Here is a 22,449-nt window from a genome sequence, read left to right on the forward strand (position 1 = left end):
AGGGCAGGGTGTTGGGGTGCAGGCAGGGGGCTCAGGGCAGGGGGTTGGGGTGTGGGGTACAGGGGGCGTTCAGGGTCCGGGCTCCAGCCCGGCGCCACTTACCTGGAGCAGCTCCAGGGTGGCAGTGGGGCTAAGACAGGCTCTCTGCCTGCCCTGGCCCTGCGCCGCTCCGGGAAGCGGCTGGCACCACATCCCTGCGGCCCTGGGGGAGGGGGGGCAGAGGGCGCCGTGCATTGCCCTTACCTGTGGGTACCTCCCCCGAAGCTCCCTTTGGCCGTGGTTCCCCGTTCCTGGCCAATGGGAGCTGCGGGGCAGGTACCCACAGGCAAGGGCAGCGCACGGAGTCCTCTGCCCCCCCCCTTCCCCTGGATGTAGTGCCGGCCGCTTCTGGGAGCAGCACGGGGCCCATGACACCACTTGGGTGGCAATCCCACAGGCCAGATCCAAAGCCCTGAGGGGCTGGATCCAGGCCATGGGCCGTAATTTGCCCACCCGTTTTACATGTACAGAAACTATTAGTAAAGCAGCAGCTGAATCCTGACCCATATGTCACCTTTGCAAGATGTGATGATTTGCTAGGTTAATCTTAAAGGAACCTCCAGAAAAACACTGGCTACTCATTGGATCAGGCCCATGCGGGTAGGGAGACAACAAAGGGGTTCTGGAGTAAGGAGTGCTGCAACAGTGTCTTCCGTGGTTGAACAAAGGTGGTGGGAGGCCAGGCCAGGAATAGCAAGTGCTAGAAAGGGTATGTGCCACTGCATGTGTCTCAAGAGCAAGAGGGGAAAAAGCCTTATAGCATCAGTTCATTTCTGCTACTGCAGAGTGAGTGCAGCAGCATGCTTGCTCAGTGATGGCAAGAAGTAGGGATATTATGTGCCTGGAGAAGTGGAAAATTGTGGGGTTAGGGGTGCTTTTGGGGGAAGAGGTCAAGGCTGCCCTCCCACATGCTTCATGGGTTCTAGGCTTGGTGCTTCTTGGGCTGGAGTCCTGCCCACTGCATCGTCATCAAGGCCTGAGGAAGCGCTGGACATTTCTTAAGGTGAAAAAGAAAGCAGCTGTGTCACTTCAGACCAACCCCCCCCCCACCCCCCCAGAACACCCTATTTCTAGAGAGTAAAGTAAAAGTATGTGGGGGGTGGGGAGGAGGCTTTAATTTCAAAGTTCCTTGGTTTCCTAACTTACTTCTCTAGAGGGTACAGTGGTATTGTGAGGGTTCATGTATTAATGTTTGAGATTCTTGGATGGCTGGTACAATCAAAGTAGAAAATAACATTTTTATTAGTATGAAGGGGGAAATGACTTGTACAGTGTGTGTATTTTTTATGCTGGGGAAATAAGAAAATAGAGAAATCAAACATTGTCAAATGATCTGATCAGTCAGTTTGATGTAGTCAAAATAGTTTTCCTTTTTCCTAATCCATGGTTGCATTTTGCTAACATGTTGTTGTCTTTTGTGTTCAGCAGGCACCTCTATCCCAAATTGCCTTTAGTTCTGCCCCCCCTCCTCAGATCTTGTACAATCCAGCCCAGCAGATCCTGACATATGCCGGTTTTTGTCCCTCTGCAGCAGCTCTTCCTGCATATTCATCCTATCCTTTACCTCTTCAGGTAGAGTACACAATGGTATTTTTCTTGTTAATCCTCTTGAAAGCCAGATGCTTCTCTGTCGTATAACTCCTGCACTGCTAAATCTTGTCTGCTGTGGGGTTTTGGGGGAGGTGGAGGGGAAGATGGATTGGTTGCCTAAGACACAGACCCTCCTCTATTTTTACAGAAAAGGTCAGTCCAGATACTGTTTTTAGATCTTCCCCCACAGGTTTCTTCATTGATCATTATTTGTTCCTTGGTAGTGCTTAGGAACCCCAATCAAGGATCAGAGTCTCACGGTATTAGGTGCTGTATAGATAAACAAAGACAATCCTTGCCCTGGAAACTAACTTTAGAGCAGACAGGACACAGTAGGTGGACAAAACAGAGAAGTGGGGAAGTCTGGGAGGATGAGAAGCATAAATGAGACCGGTTTAGCAGAAAAGCAAAACTTCCCACCTCACGACTTGCCTACTCAGTGCTAGATGGGAGTGATTTGTAAGCATGGCAGCAGAGGTAGGTTTTAAGGAAGGATGATAAGGTGAAAGCATTACAGTTTCCCCCCATGCATAGGGAACAGCCTGGGTTAATAATAGCATCAATAGCAGCATGAAGGGCCATTGCTCTATATATGGGGTATTAACTTTGAAGCACGGTTCTTGTGGTCACTAATCCTCTATATTGACTGAAACAAACTGAATCCTAAAATGGCAATTGCCTGAGAATAATTTGAATTTTGAACAAGCATGGAGTGAGGAATTCACTTTGGCGCCTGGACTAGCAAAATTAGCCAAAGAAATCTAATCTGCTCCCCCATCTTTCCGCTGCTACTCTGGCTCCACACACACAAAAAAAAGGTCACCTCATTGTAACTGTTGTGCTTTGAGATGTGATGCAGACATGTACTCCGTGTACAGGTGTGTACACACCCCAGCCACCAGAGCTGGAGAACTTTGCATAGCAGTGCCTGTAGTGGCCGGACTCGCCCCCTGCGGCCACAGCCCCTCCCCAGGCCGTATAAGGGTGGCACTACCCTGGCCCCCTCAGTTCCTTCACCCTCCAATGTCAGGAGTACAGCCTCCGATGCAGAGAAGACCGGGGGCAGGTCGTAGAACAGACATCTGCCTCGCATTGTGAAGAGCAACATTTATGGGTAGGTGACGATTCTTTCTTCTTCAAGTAGCTGCAGCTGGGTATTCCATGTGTGGGTGCTTCCCAAGCAGTGCGGCTCAAGAGTCTTGTCAAGGTTCCTTCCGTACAGATGTGGGGACCCGCATGAAAGCCCCCTAAGCTTATTTACCAGCTTAGGTTATCAGTAAGCTGCCACCACCAAGTGTGTTCCAAATCTTAGGGACGAGCCACTTGGAACTCTGCCTTTCCCCAAATATTTCCCAAGTCTCTAACCCCCCCTTTCCTGGGCAAATTTGAGACTAATTCCTCCCCTCCCCCCCCCAAGTCTTTACACCCCTTTTCCTGGGTGAAAAGAAAGGCTTGAGAGTATACCCTCACCAATTAGTCCTGGTGAACACAGATCCAAAATCCTTGGATCTTAAAACAATGAAAAAATCAATCAGGTTCTTAAAAGAAGAATTGTAATTAAAGAAAAGGTAAAAATCATCTCTATAAAATCAGGATGGAAAATAACTTTACAGGGTAAGCAGATTCAAAGAGCCCAGAGGAACCCCCTCTAGCCTTAGGTTCAAAGTTACAGCAAACAGAGGTAAACCCTCTAGCAAAAGGAACATTTACAAGTTGAGAAAACAAAGATAAAACTAACACGCCTTGCCTGGCTGTTACTTACAAGTTTGAAATATGAGAGACTTGTTCAGAAGATTTGGAGAGCATGGATTGATGTCCGGTCCCTCTTAGTCCCAAGAGCGAACAACCCCCAAAACAAAGAGCACAAACAAAAACCTTCCCCCCACCAAGATTTGAAAGTATATTGTCCCCTTATTGGTCCTGTGGGTCAGGTGTCAGCCAGGTTACCTGAGCTTCTTAACCCTTTACAAGTAAAAGGATTTTGGTGTCTCTGGCCAGGAGGGGTTTTTAAAGTATTGTACACAGGAGGGTTGTTACCCTTCCCTTTATAGTTATGAAATCTATATAAAGGAGGACGGCAGGACCGCCTTCCTGAAGTTTGCATCTGATCTGAACGCAGGCATAATGGCAGAGTGGTTTGCAAAACTATGCACAGAGGACCAAATGGCTGCCCTGCAAGTGTCCAATGTAGGAATGTCATTTAGAAATTCTGTTGACATCGCCGGAGCGCTCATGGAATGAGCTCATAGCTCTCAGCTACTTCATATCCTGTCATGCTACAGGAAGTTATCCACCTGGAGATGGTCTGTGACGAGTCTGCTTGACCCTTCAGTTGTCCACATCTGAAACAAACAGACAAGGTGAGGAACGGAAAGGTTTAGTTCTATCCAGATAAAAAGCTAGACATCGCCTGACATTCAGTGCGTGAAGACGTTGCTTCTCTAGGGTTCAGTGCAGCTTAGGGAAGAACACTGGTAGATATATAACTTGGTTCATGTAAAACTGGGAAACTACCTGAGATAAAAACTTAGGGTCTGGCTGCAAGGTTACTTTGTTTCTGGAAAATGATCCATAAGGAGGTTCTGCCATCAAAGCCTGCAACTCACAGACACTTTGCAGATGTTATCACCACAAGGAAGGCAGATTTCTGACACAGAAGAGGGAAGGAAGAAGTTTCCAGAGGCTCAAACGGAGGTCCCGTAAGAGCCACTAAGACAGTATTAAGTCCCACAAAGGAAATTGCTCTTTAACTGGCGGGTGGAGATGACTGACTCCTTTCAAGCACCTCACTGTATGGGTTTTGAAAACACAGACTTCCATTGATGGGCAGATGAAATGCTGGAATTGCAGCCAGGTGGACTCCCAATTAACTAAGTGCAAGAGCAGAAGACTGAAGGTGTAACAAGTACTCCAAAACGTCCTGGATACAAGGCAGCATCGGTTGAACTCCCCGGGCTAATGACCATACCGAGAATTGCTTCCATTTGGCCGAACAGGAGATTGAGGATAAGTCTCATCCCTCCCTTGGTCTTTGGGACCAGGAAATAGCAGGAGTAGAACCCATGCCCCTGATGTTACAGGGGGACCTCCTGTATTGCCCCCAAAGCCAGTAAAAACGGAACCTGCTCAAGTAGCAGTGTCTCATGAGGGGGTCCCTGAAAAGGGATGTGGTAGTGGGTAGGGAGGAGGGATGGAGAGGAACTGTATGGCATTACCCAGGGGTTCTCAAATAGGGTCGTGACCCCTGAGGGGGTCACATGGTCAGCCTCCACCCCAAACCCCGCTTCTCCTCCAACATTTATAATAGAGTTAAATATCTGTTTTTAATGTATAAGGGGAGGGGGTGTCGCACTCAGAGGCTTCCTGTGTGAAAGGGGTCGCCAATGCATAAGTTTGAGAACCACTGGCATAACCTGACCTGAAGTCCCAAACACTGTAAAAGCAGGCCAACCTGTCCCCGAACAGGGGAGATGGAGGAGAGATTACCACTGGACTGCTGTCCTGGACACACAAATCAAAATGGGTGCTTACTCGGCACCAGGAGGGGTCCAGCTGGTTAAACCCTGAACCACAGGACCTTCTCTTCTGGGATCTGTGGCTCTTTATGGTATAGTCCTGCTGCTGCACAGGAAGGGACGATTGTCCAAAAAAACGCTGAGAGCAGAATTGCTGTTGCGTCCGCTGACCGTTATGGTGGCGTCTCTTAACAACCGGAATATACACTCCCAAAGCCCGCAAAGTATCTCGGGATGCCTCAATGGTCTGCCGCATATGGGGCGCAGTGCCATAATTCTGCAGCTGTAAGGCCCTCCTCATGGTGACAGCTGATACCATAATTCTGGCTGCTGCAATAATGTCTTGGCAACCATGCTCCCTTCCTCAACAACTGCCAAAAAAGCTTTTCCCTGGAGGGTTCTGGCAAGTTGTCTGCAAGCTTACACATGGCTGCCCAATTGACAGAGTCATATTTAGAGACCAAAGCCTGACGGATCCTGATGTTCATTTGATTTATACCTGCCCTGCTGAGCACTGTCATTTGCTGCAGTCACCAGCAGGGAGGTAAGGGCCAGGTGGGAGTAGAAACCCTCACACCCTTGCATTGGAATGAAGTACTTTTTCTCTGATCTCTTTGCCATAGGGGACAATGAAGCTGGGGTATTCCAGAAGGCCTTTGCAGGCTCCTTGAGAGCTTCATTTAGCAGGAAGGCTACTCTCCCTGGAGCTGATGATTGGAGAATATCCAGCAGCTTGTGTGTGCTCTCCGGCAGGAATTCTGCCTGGATACCTGAGGTGTATGGCTGCTATCTTGGGAGGTCCTCATATGCCTTAAACTAAGTCCTCGTACACTGAGGGAGAGGAAGATTCCAGCACAATAGATTCATCCGGGGAGGACGAGGAGGCGGTTTGCTGCACCAATGATGGATTCTATTCTTGCACCACAGGATCTGGTTGGAAGAGGTCCATAGGTCCCAGGGGATAAGGGAATGGACTCAGCGGTCAATTGCAGCTGAGACGGTATGGGAGCAGGAGTGACTGTCGGGAACAGTGATCGTGCTCTAGAGTGTGACCTCAGGACCGAGGCACATCTCAGAGATTCTAAGGAAGCCACTGGGCATACGCATAAGGCATTGGTGGCCAGCAAGCATTGGGACAAGAACCACTGTCCTGACTGTGGAGTAGATGCCGATCTCAGTGCGAATAATGATCTGAGGGTGATCTCTGATGCCTATCCGAGGACAACCCTGACCTTGAGGAATTCTGGAGGTTCTGTGGTGACAATATGGGAGCCAGCCCCGATGGGGCAAAGAACCACTCAGACTCATTTGAAGCCCAATCAGGAGGCAGCATCAGTGCTGAAGAGGAGTGGGGAATCAGCACCAGTGGCACTGAATGGGACATGCTCCTACTTGGTACTGGGAGAGGCGCTGGCACTGCACTCAATGATGGGATCTGCCACCAAGACAATGATGGGGCTGAAGGATGCACCAACTTCAAGGAGGCCTTCTGTGCCAATCCCAACCTCGAATCCACAGTCTGCGGCACAGGTGGTAGGAACTGCAGTGCCAGCATACCCGGCATCTCTGACATAGCCAGAAGGTGCCAGGGGCACAATGGAGGACTAGCTGGTAGATGCCATAGCACCGGAGAACTCATGAACTAGTAGAGGTCCAGGATTGAGAGGCAAAGCAGGTCTGATGCCGGCTCATATGCCATCAATGTGAAGACCATCAGCACTGGTGCCAACATCATCAGTACCAGACTCAATGGATGTCCCGTGGCCGGAACTGGAGTCAACAGTACAGGCCCTTGCTGCTCACCACATGGTACTGAGGAGCGGGTGGATGGACCTGCTCCATCCCACATGCCAGAGGGAGTGCAGTGCTGGTCAGCACTCCTAGAAGAGGAGGAGGAATCTCGCTGAGCCATGGAATGGTCCCGGCTCATTTTATGGGACCTCTTCCTGGCCACACCAGAGCGGAGTGAATGACCCCTTTTCCTCGGGGGAGACACCAAGTGCAGAGTGGCATCATTTGCCAGATCTGAAGGTGACCAATTATCAGATGAGGGCCTTAGAGCCAAAGTGGGCCTCATGTCCTGCTCCAGAAAGATGCTGCTTCAACTGCAAATCCTTTTTGTGACTGACTTGCAGAGTGAGCCACTTTCTTTAATGTGTCCTTCAACAAGCATCTGCTGTGGGGGTTGCTCTTGGGGATGGCCCCCCTCTATGATGGAAAATGCTTGAACCCTGGTGAGGGCATCACACAAGGCTGCCAAATACTCTACTAACACTTAAACTAAGCCTAAGGTACTAGTCAGAAAACGGAGAGTGAGAGTGGGAGGTGAAGATTCCATAAAGCCCGCACTCTAGCCATGATCAGTGAGAAGGAACTGAAGGGATCGGGCTGGCGCTGCCCCTACACAGCCAGGGGAGGGGCTACGGCCACAGGGCATAAGCACCACCTCTGCGGGTACTTTTTTTTATTTAAGGACATTTATTTTGTATATTTTGACATGTGATGTTGACAATTTGTATTTTAATGGTTATAAGCTGTACATATTGGGTTCCGGGAAGTGGGCGGGCGAAGCCCACCCACTGCTAAAGGATCCCCCCCCAGCCTAAGGGGAGGACCTACAGGACCTAAAACCCAAATGATTACGGGGGACAACTAATGTAAAAACAGGAACAGGAGTCCGGTCAAAGGGTCAAAAGAAGGGAACCTGACGGGGACACCGAGCAGAGAACCCCGGACAGCGCCCACTGCTCCTCAAAGGTGTCAAGGGAGCCCGTGGACGCCGCCCAGAGGAACTCTGTCCGGATACGTGAACGGACAGAGGATCGGAACAGGCCCCCCAGTCCCAGGAACCTCCATCGGCCAACCTCCTCTCCCTGGTTTTATAGATGGCCTGTTTAGCCAGGGTCAAGAGGAAGTTGACCAGGAGGTCCCATGACTTTGTGGGGCCACGGATAGGGAGTGCATAAATGAGAAGGTGAGGGGAAAAGTGCAACCAAAAACACAACATAATGTCGATGAGGAGCCGGTGTAGGGGCTGCAACCTGGCACACTAAGTAAACGTGAGCCAGGGTCTCCCTCACGCTGCAGAAAGGACAGGTGTCTAGGCAAAGTTCTTTCTCTCTGGTGCAGAGGGCATTTGCGTGCACGCGCGCACACACACACGGAATTCACAGCTGCATCTACTCAAAGAGCTAATGTTTGATCCTTTGCTGCTGCCCTGAAATCCCCAGCATTCCCTGCTCCATCTGCAACTACTGGCTCCCTCACCTTTCTGCTCTTCCATGACATTGGTCTGTGACAAGGGCATTTTTTTTTTAAACGCTGCTGTTGATTTTGCTGTCTCTATTGATCTAGGTGCTGCCACTCACTGCCCTTCCTTTAATTGATTGACAAACTGCTGCCTGGGGCAACAGCAGAGCAGTACAGTGTAAAGTCCTGATGGAAAGGAAGGACTTGTGGGTAAAGCTCAGCACTGGACTTGGGGGCCCTGAAGTCAGTTCCTAGCTCTGCCACAGACCTCCTGTGTGACCTTAGGCACGTCACCTAATCTCTGTACCTTGGTTCTTCATCTGTAGAATGGAAATAATTAATAAGTCTGTGCCTCGCAGGAGTGTTGTGCAGATAAAAATTCATTAATGTTTAAGTGCTCAGATACTACTATGATGAAGGCCAGGAAAGTAAAGTAACAAGCACCACAGAAAAGCCTGCATGCAAATGATACCCTCCAATCTTAGAACTTCAGATTCTGAAAACTGAATGTGGTCATTTAATTCACCACAATTACTCGCTCCTGTGTGTGTTATAGACCTTAATGTGCTAGAGAGAGGCTCTAGTAATCAGGGATCATTTTCAATTGGCAATGGAGCTGTGACTTTCTAAAGATTATCAAGTTCAAATCAGTGTGACCTGAGAGTAGAGAAATTGGCGTGAAGAACAACCAAAAGATATGACAATCTTCATCTCTTCAGTTTAGTTATTTTCTTTAAGTATTTTGTGTTCTAGCATATAAAAAAACCCTCACCTTTCAAAAATAAATCTGTCACTATTTTTCCAAAATTCTTCAGTATTTCCCTATATTGTTAAATATTTTTGGAAGTGTGTTCATTTGCTTTTTCTTCTGTTCATAACAATCAGAGGCAGGAAGCACCTGCACGCCAGGAGAGATCAGATGCAAGCTTTAGTCTCCACAGGTGAAAGCTATTAATCCTTCTGGAAAAAAACTGCCTTGCTCCATGTATGAGAGAATCACATTGCTGTGTGGAGGGAATGAGTTACAGCACTAGTATAAAGGCTTACATATGTAAGCAAACTCATGATTGGTGAAGATGTTCAGTGCATGCTGTCTAATAATTGTTTCCACTTTTGGACATTTTGTAAATAATCTGTTCTGAAATGGCCAAATTCTTAGACATTACCCACCTCAACTACTGAGTAAATCTTTTGTCCTAACCCAAAGCTTAGCTCACATTTACAGAAAGCAGAAATGAGAGTTACCACCTGCTGGTCCGCTTTCACACTAAAGACCTAATCACATTGAGGGTGCTGTGTTAGTTATTTGTATAGAACATGAGCAGAATTTTCAAAAGTGCCTAAATCCCATTTTCAAAAGTGACATAGGGTGAGAAGTACAAAGGGATGTGGAAGTTGCAATGCTGAGCATTGCAGTGTCTAACTCTTAGGTAGGCAGACACAGTGGAACCCCCACCTCAACGTGAGGTGCCCAGGCTCCCATGCACTGAAAGGGGAGTTTTCTGCCTCAGAACAGGATCTTGAGAGAGCTGAGTTGGAAGCTGGCTATGAGCCTAAGAGAAAAGGGCTCCTGGCTCCACAGCAGGGAGTCTAGTAGCCCAGAGAGCCCTGGAGCCAGCTGGGATTCTCAAAGCTTCCAGCCTCCTTGCTGCAGGGCCAGGTCTCCCAGCTCACTTGCAGATACCCTAAAAGCCCCCAGGCATTCCAGAGGTACCTGCTGCAGCGTTTAGAGCCAAGCAGTGACGCTGCAGCCCAGTGGTTAGGGCACTAATGTAGGAGACACACGAGCAGGGATCTGACGTTGAGTCTCTCACATCCCAGCGGAGTGCCCTAAGCACTAGGTCAGGACACACACAACTGTCTTTTGTGTGGGGCCTGACTCTGGGGGTGTGCTCAGAGTTAGAGGCCTAAAGAGACAGCGTTTCCAGGGATAGGCATATGCAAAGCCACTTAAGTGCTGAGTGGAGTGCTTTGTCGACTTAGCCGCCTAAGTAAGTCCCACTGAGTCTCTCTGAGATCTAGCCTCATAAGGGATCCTCAAAGGTATTTAGGCACCTAACTCATTGCTTTCTAGAGGCCTAAATACCTTTGAGGATCTGGGCCTAAATTCCTGACTTAGGCACTTTTAATAATTTAACCCCATGGCAGTCTCTGCTTCGTGAGGTAACAGCTAAAAATTCAGGGACTAGACCCGAGTCCACATTGTGCTATTCTCAACTGGTCAACATACTGAGTGGCTGTGAAATAGCTAGTAGAGAATCATATTGTTATAAAAAGGTAGACTATTATTTTTTGAAAACAAACTGCTTTACACAGATATAAGCCAGAGTTTTTTATTTACCATGTTAGAGCTAATTCTAAAATTGGCTTATAGCACAGTTTACTCTAATGCTACAGTGTAGTCATTCTCATTGGCAACATCCCTGATCACCTGAATGGATAATTGAACAAATAATTGTGATTGCAGTAGTGGTGGTTGGTCTAGATGTTACTGACAAAGGAGAAACTAGACAACAGAGGAGACTCTCGGTCTAGTGTGAAAATATCAGAATGTTTTAACTTCTCTTACGATATGGTTAGTAGTTGTTGTGAGTGTATGTGCTGTAACCATGCATTTGTATCCTTAGAAATAAGATTATGACAAAATCCCCTCGCTCAGGCCTTATTAAAGCTGTTTAAATCAACCCCATCTGTAAACAGAGGAGGAAGTTATCTGCTCAGAAGCACACGGAGGCTTCTTGACTCCAAAGCTTTAATCTCTCTGCTTGCACAGAATTCTCATTGAGAGGTCCATGCATGTAGAGAGTAGAATGCCAGATCTGAGATCCACTGTGCTGTTCAGAGGAGAAATTTACCTAGTTGTAATGGTTGCCAGTACTAGAATACCACTATTCTAGAAAATTATGGATGATTTTTTAAACGTTAAGTACCTGGGACAGTGGCATTTACTTGTCAGATTTTGCATTTCCCTTATCTTGAAAATAGCTTGTTTTTTTTTTTAATTGAAAAATTTCAGGGTCTTTGAATCTGAGCACTTCAGAGCTGGGCCCTCAACACTTCAGCTGACACCCTTGGAATGGCAGGTGATTAACATCTGAGGGTCAAGGATGAAATCCTGGCCCCACTGAAGTCAATGGCAAAACTCATATTTAAAATAGTGTCCATGTGCCCTTTTGTTTTTAACAAAGTGGGTGAAGCATTAATGGTTGAAGATGAGCTGCTTTGTAAGCACCTAGAGCTCCTCACTCCAGTCCAAATCCAAAAGGAGCCAGAGTATTACAGTCCAGTCAGTCACACACATTATATATCCAAATCTATCTATCTATCTATATACACACATACACACATACATCCCTCCACGCACACTTACCCAGGGGGCCATAAAGTGAATCAAAGAATAGGCATCCTATACTGAAATAAGATATTGTGGGTCAGGTTAAACCTTACTTAAATTGTTAGGACTTCTACCCCTCATTTAAAATAGACAGCCAAACAGCTTCACCTTACAGCTAAGACACAAGGGGCATGCGAGCCTGCCCTGTAATTTGGACTGAGTGGGCAGAGGACTCCACAGTGGGGAGGTGGCTATATGAGAGTGAAGAAGCACAAGAGAGACAAGCAGACACAGCTGGGAGCACAATCCTGGAAAAAGCCTAGAGAGAGAGACCTTTTTTGGGGGTAGGGAGGTTGCTAGCTGAAAGAGGTTTTTGGTTAGAGAGCAAGGATGCTGCCCTGATGTTTGGTTGCTCCTCTGTTCAGGGAAATAGAATTTTGTATGTGGTTTGTAGACAAACAAGATTGCATCAAAGATACCAGACTCCACCAACAATTTGTACAGAGCCCTGACCTTTGACTAGCTTATGAGATCAAAAGAGGTAACTTATTATATATAATGCCTACAGCCCTAGGATAGTTTCCAGGTAGCAATATGAATTTTAAATAAACAGCTGCATATCCCTTAAAGCCCACTCTGCTATACTGACTTACTTGGGGGACTAGAGCATCATCTTTTGCAAAAAAAAAAGTATTTTATTCAGTTGCCTAGATGAAGGGTGAATTGCATGCATAAAACTCATATTAAGACTAACTTAAGTGATAAGTGTAAACTGTCTCACCTCGATGTACACTGTATGTCACAGTCTTAACGTGTGTGTTACCACCACCACAGGGATGTGCACATTAAAGATGTCTGAGAGGTTTAATCGTACACATTATATACATTTAATACAGTATAGCTGCAAACATGTCTGTAATCCCTTACTGAAGATGGCATTTTTTTCTTTGTTTAATTACAGCCTGCAAGCCATTTTCCAGCATCATCATCTACTGATATTTCTTTATCTGATGATACTCAGCCTCCATCTCAGTCCAGCTCGAACTATGGTCTCCCACCCAATGCCCCGCCACTATACACACCAACTTACTTCCTGCCAGAAGAAAAGCCTCCACCGTATGCACCCTAGAACACAGAATTACATTTTAACTTAATTTTTTTTAAAGACATCTTTGGAAACTCTGAGCTGCACAGGCAGCAGACTATTAAGGAAACTGTTGTGTGTTCTATGATTGTTCTACTTTTAACCCCAACTCACTGTGAGCTAACCAGAATCCTGGAAACCTAAGGCAGGCGTGTCACCAGAGGAAGGTATCAGTCACCACACAGTTTGCATGTAGTCAATTGGGACATTGCTGTCTGGCTAACATGAGCATGATTTTCTTTCTTAGCATAATACATAGTGACCTTTTTTTCACTAGAAGAAACAAAGAAAAACACTTAGAATACTTGGTTCCATTTTCATAAACCAGTATAGAGTGATACTTCTGAATTAGAACTCTTATAGTCTGTGGATACAAGTGGGGAGTCTGGATTGAAAGAAACCAGATTTTTTTCCCCCCTTATACTATTCAGTTAAGAGCCCCTTTTTGGTAAAAATGTTGTTCCAATAAATACGGTGTGACAATTATTTAACAATAAAATATGCTGTGTTTGTTTGGTCTACACTGGGGGGGGGGGTCGATGTAAGATATGCAACTTCAGCTACAGGAATAGCGTAGCTGAAGTTGACGTATCATATTTCGACTTACCTCGTGGGATCGACAGCCACAGCTCCCCTGTCGACTCCGCTACCGCCGCTCGCCCTGGTGAAGTTCAGGAGTCGATGGGAGCGCGTTCGGGGATCGATATATCGCATCTAGATGAGACGCGATATATCGATCCCCGATAGATGGATTGCTACCCGCCGATCCGGCGGGTAGTCTGGACGGACCCATAATACTGTACCTAAGTCGGTGAAAGGGGAAGCAAAATTCAGAGGTCAAGATCCCAATTAGTATTGTCCTATTCTGAAAAGGTACAAATATAAAATTTTATTTGAACAGGGCTGTTTTAATTCTGTTTGAATTGTGTACCCGTCCAGCTAATACTAACAATGATAAAATGTCATATCAGTGAGCTAAAGGTGCAATTTCCAGTTAAGTATTGAACCTGTATATAATACTTAGTACAGTACTGAACTCTGTATTTTTCCATATACTGTAAAAGGCAGATGAGATGGGGGCAACTGATTCCTTTTCTAGTAAAAATGGAAACTAAAATGCTGCATGTTGACCTAAATTATTATGTAAAAAGAGACCTGTCCAATAGTTTTGAAGCTGTAGCAATGCATTGGTGAATGCTCAGAGTATTCCTTTTTGCGTTTTTTCCCTTCCAGCCTCCCACTACAGAGAATTTAAAAATACACATACACACAGTAACTCCTGTGGCGGTAGCATCCAAAGGAAAGACATGCTCTTGTACTCCCTCTTCTGGATAGTAGCAAGCACTATTCTCAGCTCTATGCTGCCATAATCAGTGATGACAGTGCTTAAACAAGGATGAAAATAATTAATTAATGACTCCCTGAGTTGCTGATTCCTCCTGCAACACCCCGAGGGCCTCAGTGTTCTTTGCCACAGCAGGACTGTGGGACAGCACAGGAAATGTAGTTTGCTCCATGGACCTAGCTCATTGGGCAACAATTAATCCAGTGCCACATTGGAAACTTAAAAAAAGTTTCCCAACAGTCAAAGTGCAAAATGGAAAGGGGGACATATTTTATCCTTAAGTTTTTAAGCAGTTGTTACAGTAAAAAAAAAATAAAAATCTATTAAGAATACTAGACTGCTTTCCTTCGAAGGATGTGAACATTTGAACAGCTGAAATCACAGCAAAAGATCATAAAATTATGTGGAAGTTTCCATCCATCAATGAGTTTTCTATTGATGTACCAAAAAAAAAAAAAAAAAGACTTCAATACAAAATATGAAATGTTATTCAAAATGCACCAGAGAAACCTACCTATTCAGTTCAGCATGGTTTCTGAAAAGGATCAGGGCTAGGTTTGGGCTTATTGAAGAAGGCACAGGGAGTTGCCTTGCAGAAGCAAGGCAAACAGAATTTTTGCACTCAAGCTTTAAAAAAAAAAGAAAGAAAGAAAGAAAAAGATTTTAAGCAAGGTGGAGAGAAGGGTAAGTTACTTTCAAAACACATGAGCTAGTGATTTTAGTTTATCATAAGTGCTTGGATTTCCATGGCTGTATGAACGACAACAAACAGATCAGTTCCTCAGGCACATATATCCAGTTTTGTATAATGAGAATTTTGGCTGGTTAGAAGCATAGAAGGCACATGGTGTCAACCCTAAGTTTTAGAATGGACCGACACCATTAACTTCAGTGGCTTAGTGAACTACTTCAAAAGGGAGGGTGGGGGGGAATGGAGATTTCACTGTTTCTGTACAATTGATTGAGAGGGAGAGGAGGTAGGTATGTGTCCTACTCTGACATCTCACTGCTGCCAGTTAGAAAACAAAGGTGTGTGGAAGAAACTCCCCTATCATCACCCTCACCTTTGCCCCCCCATCTGAGCGCTGCTGTATAGTATTACAGATGTCATCAGTTTAGAAATAATACACATTCCTATATTCTCCGTATTTTTATACTGTAAATCCTAACTTTTTGTCCACACAAAGTAGGTGTATAAAGTCTTTACACACACAAATAATTGGAGCAATTTTTGCATCAAAATGATGCATTTCCCATGTATGTCAATTATTTCAATTAACTTTTTTAAGCACAGTACACTGTTATAGTCTCTTTCACGTAATGTCAAGTGTGGAATTGCACAGCACCACCTCATACCACAAAATTATTCTTTTCAGTATCCAAGATAATTCTGGCACTATAAATAGAACCACTGGCTTTAACAAAGGTCACACAGATTTGTGACTCTCATATGCCTCACAGCTATTTATTTGGGAAGTACTGCAGAAATAACACAAATGCTAGAGGTGAAACTATTTTGCTAGCAGGTGCTCTTTGAAAAGAACAAAGCTTAAACTGGGTTTTGTTCCTCCAATTAGTAGGAAGTGTCAGATGTCTTCCAAGCTTGTGCTGTTTTCTTTAGAGCTACTTCAAGTTGGAAGGATGGGATATTGATGTAGGAAAAGACCTGAAATGACCAGGAAAAACAATACAATAGAGAATCACCATAGGCTATGATATGTATGCATTCCCCAGTAAGGCTGGAAATGAGAAACCTGAATAAAACATTTTCTAGGTCCTAATCATGTCACCAGTTGATCCATCATCATCTCCTAACAGAAGCAGCATCCGGAGTATTTGGATTTCTCTCCCCTCATTCCTCAAAAGGTAAGACAAATGAAATTATTACTGGTATACACGACCTATTCACCTTCCTCCTGTAAGCCTGTCCCCTTTTTCATTTACTTTTAGTGAATAAATGTCCTTCAGAACTTTTATCTGGTCCCCTTTGAATGTGCATGGACTTCTGCTATTTGTCCTTCTTTAAAGCACAAAAAGCTTGTTGCTTGACTGAAGCTGCAGACCTGAGCTTTTCAGTCTTGCTGCATGACCCTTGACTGTCTGGCTCAGGGAACCAGTCAGTCTTGATGTTGCATTATCTAGTGGATAGATACAGTACAGCTGCCATATCCCTCTTCCAAACACATTTGGCAGTAAGGATTTTTTTAATGTGGGATACTCTATCCAGTTGCCCATCCTTTTCCTGGGGAAAGTTCTATCTGGATAGTTTGGCTACAACTGTGGGCAAATTTGGAGGTTATTAGGTTAATCTGTTGACCCTCTCTCTAACTTTGACCAGGTAAAACACTGTATATAAGTGCTACAGAATATCTATAAAAAGATTAGTAAACTTGGGTCTGTGCCATACTGACCCTTGCAAGCCCCAGAAGTCATTGCTCGGACTCTCTTTGTAAAATAATTTGTCACCTAACGAATCTAGAGTTTATTTTAAAAAATTCCTTAAACAAAAAGAAAATCTTGAATCAAAACACTGCCATACCCAGTGTTATTTGCACTATGCATGAAATTCTAGCTGTACTCCAAGATATCCTCATCCATAAAATGTTTGAATTCTAACCATAACAAGATATTTATCACTCTCAATTTGTTACTCTAATGCAAAATATGGGCCACGTGCTGCATGCTTTCAAGTGTCTCTGGAGGAATTCCAATCATCCTAGAATCCTCTGGATGACATCATCTCAAGAGATGCTCAGCACCTTGCAGGACCTGTCCCCATGCTAGTAACCTCTCTGGAGGCTAGCAACAGCTGAAAGTGAGCAGACAAAACACACACAAAAATTTGCACAGAGCCAGTGTGCAGCAGTGAGAAAGATAGTCCGATCCACCTAAAACAGCGTTGGCAAAGCCTACCGTGTCTATCCTGAAGAGCCCCTGCTGGTAAGCATGGAAATTAACACACTTTGTTCTGCTGCACACTCTGGTGAATAAGCCCATACACAGTCTCAGCCACACTGCTATTCAGCCTGGGTAGCTCACACTTAATCACAAAGCCTCAGCGCTCCTATAGGCTCATAGTGAGTGAGCCAGCCTAAAAATTAAGTAGCAAAAGTTACATCACTGCATGATATTCCCTGTTCTCGATATCTTTCATCACTTGCCTCACTGATTACTGACATAAGACACTTTGGCTTCTACCTGAGCTAGGCTTTCCTTTTAATTGTTTCCTGCTGACCCAATTTTTCCTCTCACTTTCAAGTTCTCCATTGACCAAGAGCTTTTTCTCAAGGTTGTGACTGAGCCTGTTATCTCTGGAGAGCATCTTACAAAACAAATCCTAAAAAACCCACACCCACACATCTCCCCTGCCACCTAAATATGAGCTTGCTCTCTAGTCTAGAGCCTACTTACAGTTTTTCAGAGGCCAATGAACACACTAGTCACTGAAATATGAATAAAATGGTATCGGCTCTGCAAATCATCCACAGTCTGAAATCATATCTCCAAGAAACAATCTCAGTGCAAGTAAGAAATTTTATGTAAATATTTTATTCTTTCATATTTTGTAAATCAGAAAGCAGTGTTTGGTAATAAAAATAATACAGCAATATTATTTTTCTTCCAGTTCACACTGACATATTACCAGGTTTTCCGCATTACAGCTATCCCTCTGTCTTTTTACAGTCTTAACATTCACTTTAGGTATAATCTTCACTTTTGGATTATTAATCTTAGTCTTCTGAACTATTTACAAATATATTACAAACTCTAAGCCTCAAAGCAAAGAAATATTTCAATAATCAATTTGACTTGTGAGGATCAGTAGCGCCTACATAACTTCAGTGTTTAAGAGAAACTATACACATAGTGCGGGAAGTCTGAATAATTTATATCTTAAAAAAAGCATGGAAAATTTTTGAATATAAAACTTCTACATTGCAGTGGTACCTATTGACCAGTCTCAGTTGGAGGACAAGAATGTGATGTGATGTCACCGTGCTTGTAAAAAGCCTCATCTAAGTCCAGTGCCTTATTATTCATCTTCACAGTCATGCAACCATGGTAGAATGCAGTGACTGGAGTGGAAGTGACAGGAACATCTGTGTAAAAGCAGAAGAAAATTTCTTTAACTTCCTTAAGTTTCAATAAACACCATCCCTACCAAGTTTAGATGACTGGTACTTGGATTAATTCTAATACATTCCCCATTTCCTCTCCCCCCTTCTGCACCCTTCCATTCCACCCTCACGGTAAGCAGAATGCAAGAACACTTTGTTTCATATTTAGGGCCTTTTCTTGAAGGGATCCTCAGCTGGTGTAAATCAGTGTAGGTCCATTGACCTCAATAGAGCGATGCCAGTTTACATCAGCTGAGGGTCTGGTCCCACACTTTGAACATTAGACCCTCATTACTTTTCCATTTCAACTTAGACTCAGACTTTAAGGCCAGAAGGGACCATCGTGATCATTTAGTCTGACCTCCTGCACAACACAGACCACAAAGCCTCACCCACCCACTGCTGTAATAGACCCACAGCCCCTGCCCGCACAACAGATGCAGGTTTTGCATCTGTTATTCTGGCAGCAGTGGCGCCAGAACAGGGGTGGCCAGGGGCCATGGCCCTTCCACTTTTCACCAAGGGCCCCCCGCCCCTCCTCTTCCCCCTGAGGCCCCGCCTCCCGGCCAGGCCAGCAGCTGGAGCCCAGCCAGGGAGCCTGGGCAGCAGGGGGTGCCGCACCACAGACCCTCCACCTGCCCATAATAGGAGGCCTGAGAGCAGCCCCCGGCCCGTGTCCCCGTCCCTGGACCTCCCACCCAGGGCAGGTGGAGGTTCCACAGGTACTCACAGCTGCCTGGCCGCGTGGCTCTTACCATGGCCGGGCTGCATCTCCAAGGCCCCATTCCCCGGCCAGAGCCAGGTCAGCGTAAGAGCCACATGGGCAGCTGTGGGAAGCCAGGAACCCTCCACCTGTCCTGGGCGGGGGACCTGCAGGGCGGGTACACGGGCTGGAGGCTGCTTTCGCCTTCCCCCGCCCTGAGCAGGTGGAGGGTCCATGGCTCCTGGCCTGCTCTGGCTTCTGGCTTGGCCGGGGGTGTGGCCTCAGAGGGTGGGGATGGGGCCATAGAGAGGGCAGGGGCTTTAGCCCCCCACTTTTGAGAAGGCTCCGCCAGGGCTGTCTGGCAGGGTCTGGTGGCAGACACACCAACTCAAAGGGGCACCAGACCCTGCCAGAACAGATGCAAAACCTGCAGACATATCTCCACACTACGATCCCCAACCCCCCCCAATAACACACCTTTCAAGATCCATGGATCCTACAAATGCCTATCACAACATGCGGTGTACCTCATCCAGTGCACTAAATGCCCCAATAACAACTATGTGGGTGAAACCAGATAATCACGATGAACTCACACAGGACAATGATAAAAAGACAGAAACACCCTATCACCTGGCAGTGTTGCCAACTCTCATGATTTTGTCATGAGTCGCATGGTAATTATTAAAGTTCCAGCTCCTGGAGTCAAGTGGATATGTGATGATTTCAGCCTTCATTCTTAAAGAAAAATTAAGTTTCTAGCCCTTGTGGCTGTGGAGAAAGCTTCAAAATGTGACCCCAGTGCACCCTAAAGGCTCAAAAAGCAGAAGGCAAACAAAAATCTATTTTTTTTTTATACATAATCTCATGTTTTTAAAGCTATTCTCATGATATTTGGTGAGCCTAACTCATGATTTTTTGAACATTAGAGGTTGGCAATACTGGAACTCTTTTCACAAAGTGATCACTCTCTGACTTATCAGTCCTCATCCTCAGGGGGAACCTGCACAACACTTTCAAAAGGCGAGCCTGGGAGTTTAAATTCCTAAGCCCTTGTCTACACTATAAAGTTATATCGGCAAAAGTTATGCCGCTTTAATTAAAGCTGCTGCTGCATGTCCACACTAATTCCTTGTGTTGGCGGAGTGCAGCCACACTAACAGCTCTTGCATCCACAGAGAGCAGTGCACTGTGGTAGCTATCCCACTGTGCAACTGGCTGCAAGGTGCTTTGGGAAGGGTTTGCAATGCCTCATGGGGCAGGTACAGCGTCACACAATGCAGGCTTCTTAATCCTATTGTTCCAGGGCATCATAGTAGATTGTCAGCCGCTTTTTCAACTGAAGTGTGTGGGGGGAGGGAGAGGAGACTGGGGTGTCTGGGGCAGGGGAGACAGCAGACTGACTGACCTATTCTGAGGTGGGGGAGGGGGACACCCCCACGCATCAGCTCCCAGCTCTGCTTGGCACAGCAGTCTCTCCCGAAGCAGCCCGCTCTGCCTGCCTGCCTATGGTTCTGTGATTCCTTCCAAGTTCTCCCACAGCCTCCTCAGCTGCCAGGAGCAGCATCCTGAGCGCTCTGTGCTGAGGATAGGGTTGGCCGGGAGTCTCCCAGAATCGGCCTCAGTCTCCGGGTTGCTATTAAAAGCAATCTGGGAGTTTTTAACAAGCCAAAAGTCCGCTAAGGCAGGCTCCTTATCTGCCCTGGCTCGGCACGGCTCCCGGAAGCGGCCGGCATGTCCGGCTCCTAGGCGCAGGGCGGCCAAGGGGTCTCTGTGCGCTGCCCCCACCCTGAGCGCCAACACCGCAGCCAATAGGAGCTGCGGGGGTGGTGCCTGCAGGCAGGGACAGCGTGCGGAGCCGCCTGACCTCCCCTGAGCCTAGGAGACGCAGAGACATGCCACCGCTTTCGGGAGCTCCCCGAGATAAGCAAGGCCCAGCCGGAGCCCACACCTCCTCCTGCACCCCAACCCCCAGACCTGAGCCCCCTCCCACATCCAAACTCCCTCCCAGAGCCCATACCCCAACCCTCTGCCCCAATCCTGAGCCCCCTCTCACATCCACACTCTCTCCCAGAGCCCACACCCTGAACCCTCTCCCGCAGCCCAACACCCTGCCACAGCCCTGAGCCCCGTCCAAAACTCCATCCCAGAGCCTGTACCCCAACCCCCTGCCCCATGCTCAGTGGAGGCCTCTCCCACTCTCCGAACCCCTGTGCCCCACCCACCAACCCAGAGACCGCACCCCAACCCTCTGCCTCGGCTCAGTGAAAGTGAGTGAGCGTGGGGGAGAGCAAGCGACGGAAGGAGGGGGGATGGAGTGAGTGGGGGGTGAGGCCTCAGAGAAGGGGGGGCAGGAGTGTGGCCTTGGGAAGGGGCAGGGCAAGGGTGTTCGGGTTTGTGTGATTAGACAGTTGGCAACCATAGCTGAGGAATGTCAAAGCAGCACAGCAGTCTCCCCCCCCCACCCCTTCTCCCCACAGCTGCAGTCTGCCTGCAGCTGTGTTCCTAGTGCAGGGCAGGAGTATTCCATGTTAATGATTTGCTCTTTGTTCCCCAAAGGGAGCAGCACGCTCAGTTGTCAGATACTTCCCAGAACTTTGAAAGGGGAGGGGTGCATGCCTGCAGGGCAGCAGAGATCAAAACAGTGAGCAGAGCGGTCACAGCAGGCATTGTGGGAAACTGGTGGAAGCCAGTTATGTTGACAAAACAAACAGCAGTGGCTACACAGATGCTTTGTCACTTTAACTTTGCCACAAAAAAACTTTATGCCTGTTGCTGAAGTGGTTTTATTTTGTTGGCAAAACCGCAGAGTTTTGCTGCCAAAAGTAGCTTTGTAGTGTGTATACCTCCCCTGTTTTGCCAGCAAAACTTCATAGTGTAGACAAGGCCTAACTCTGCTAGACACTAAAAATCATGGACTGAATAGAGATACTGAATTAATGGCTTATTACAACAAGCTGTAACCCACTAACCACCTCTTTAGTAATTATTAGTAATTATTATTACTAATTTCTATAATTCTATCACCTAGCCTCCTTAAACACAGAGATTAAAAGGCAAAAAGCACACACAATAAAACCGTTAAATGAAAGCTTACTGAGATAAGTGTCCTCTTTCATGCCCTGAAGGCCACTAGCTTGTCTGTCTACAGTTTAAGGCTAAGCTAATCAAGTTGGTTGTGTAACAGAAAATGATGAATTGCTCAAGAATGATTTAATCTCACAATGGCATGGGAAGATGGATAAACCCCTCATCTCCACATCAAAGCAAGGAGGACTAGATTGACAGGATTCTCCCATGACATTAACACTACTTCCCTGGATACTACAGGACATCCAAACACGTCCTGCTTGGAGACATGCAGGGCCAAATTCAAGGTTCGTGTACGCAGGCATAACTCTACTGAATTTGG

At 46.4% G+C, this 22,449-nt stretch overlaps 2 protein-coding genes across 2 annotated transcripts in view; one reads left to right on the forward strand and one right to left on the reverse strand.

The window, feature by feature from the left end:
* The window catches only part of TMEM255B (transmembrane protein 255B), a 130,526-nt gene extending 117,670 nt beyond the window's left edge, over window positions 1-12,856 (forward strand). The window contains exons 7-8 of the mRNA XM_026659108.1: window positions 1,468-1,611; window positions 12,689-12,856. Of these exons, the coding sequence (XP_026514893.1) occupies window positions 1,468-1,611; window positions 12,689-12,856 (312 nt within the window). The remainder of the gene's footprint in view (window positions 1-1,467; window positions 1,612-12,688) is intronic.
* Window positions 12,857-17,747: 4,891 nt separating this feature from the next.
* GAS6 (growth arrest specific 6) overlaps window positions 17,748-22,449 on the reverse strand; it is a 72,927-nt gene continuing 68,225 nt past the window's right edge. The window contains exon 15 of the mRNA XM_026647649.2: window positions 17,748-18,316. Within this exon, the coding sequence (XP_026503434.1) occupies window positions 18,165-18,316 (152 nt within the window). The 3' untranslated portion in view covers window positions 17,748-18,164. The remainder of the gene's footprint in view (window positions 18,317-22,449) is intronic.

Source organism: Terrapene carolina, unplaced genomic scaffold (assembly GCF_002925995.2).
Source record: "Terrapene carolina triunguis isolate 2854851 unplaced genomic scaffold, T_m_triunguis-2.0 Scaffold21, whole genome shotgun sequence".
Taxonomy (NCBI): Eukaryota; Metazoa; Chordata; order Testudines; family Emydidae; genus Terrapene; species Terrapene triunguis.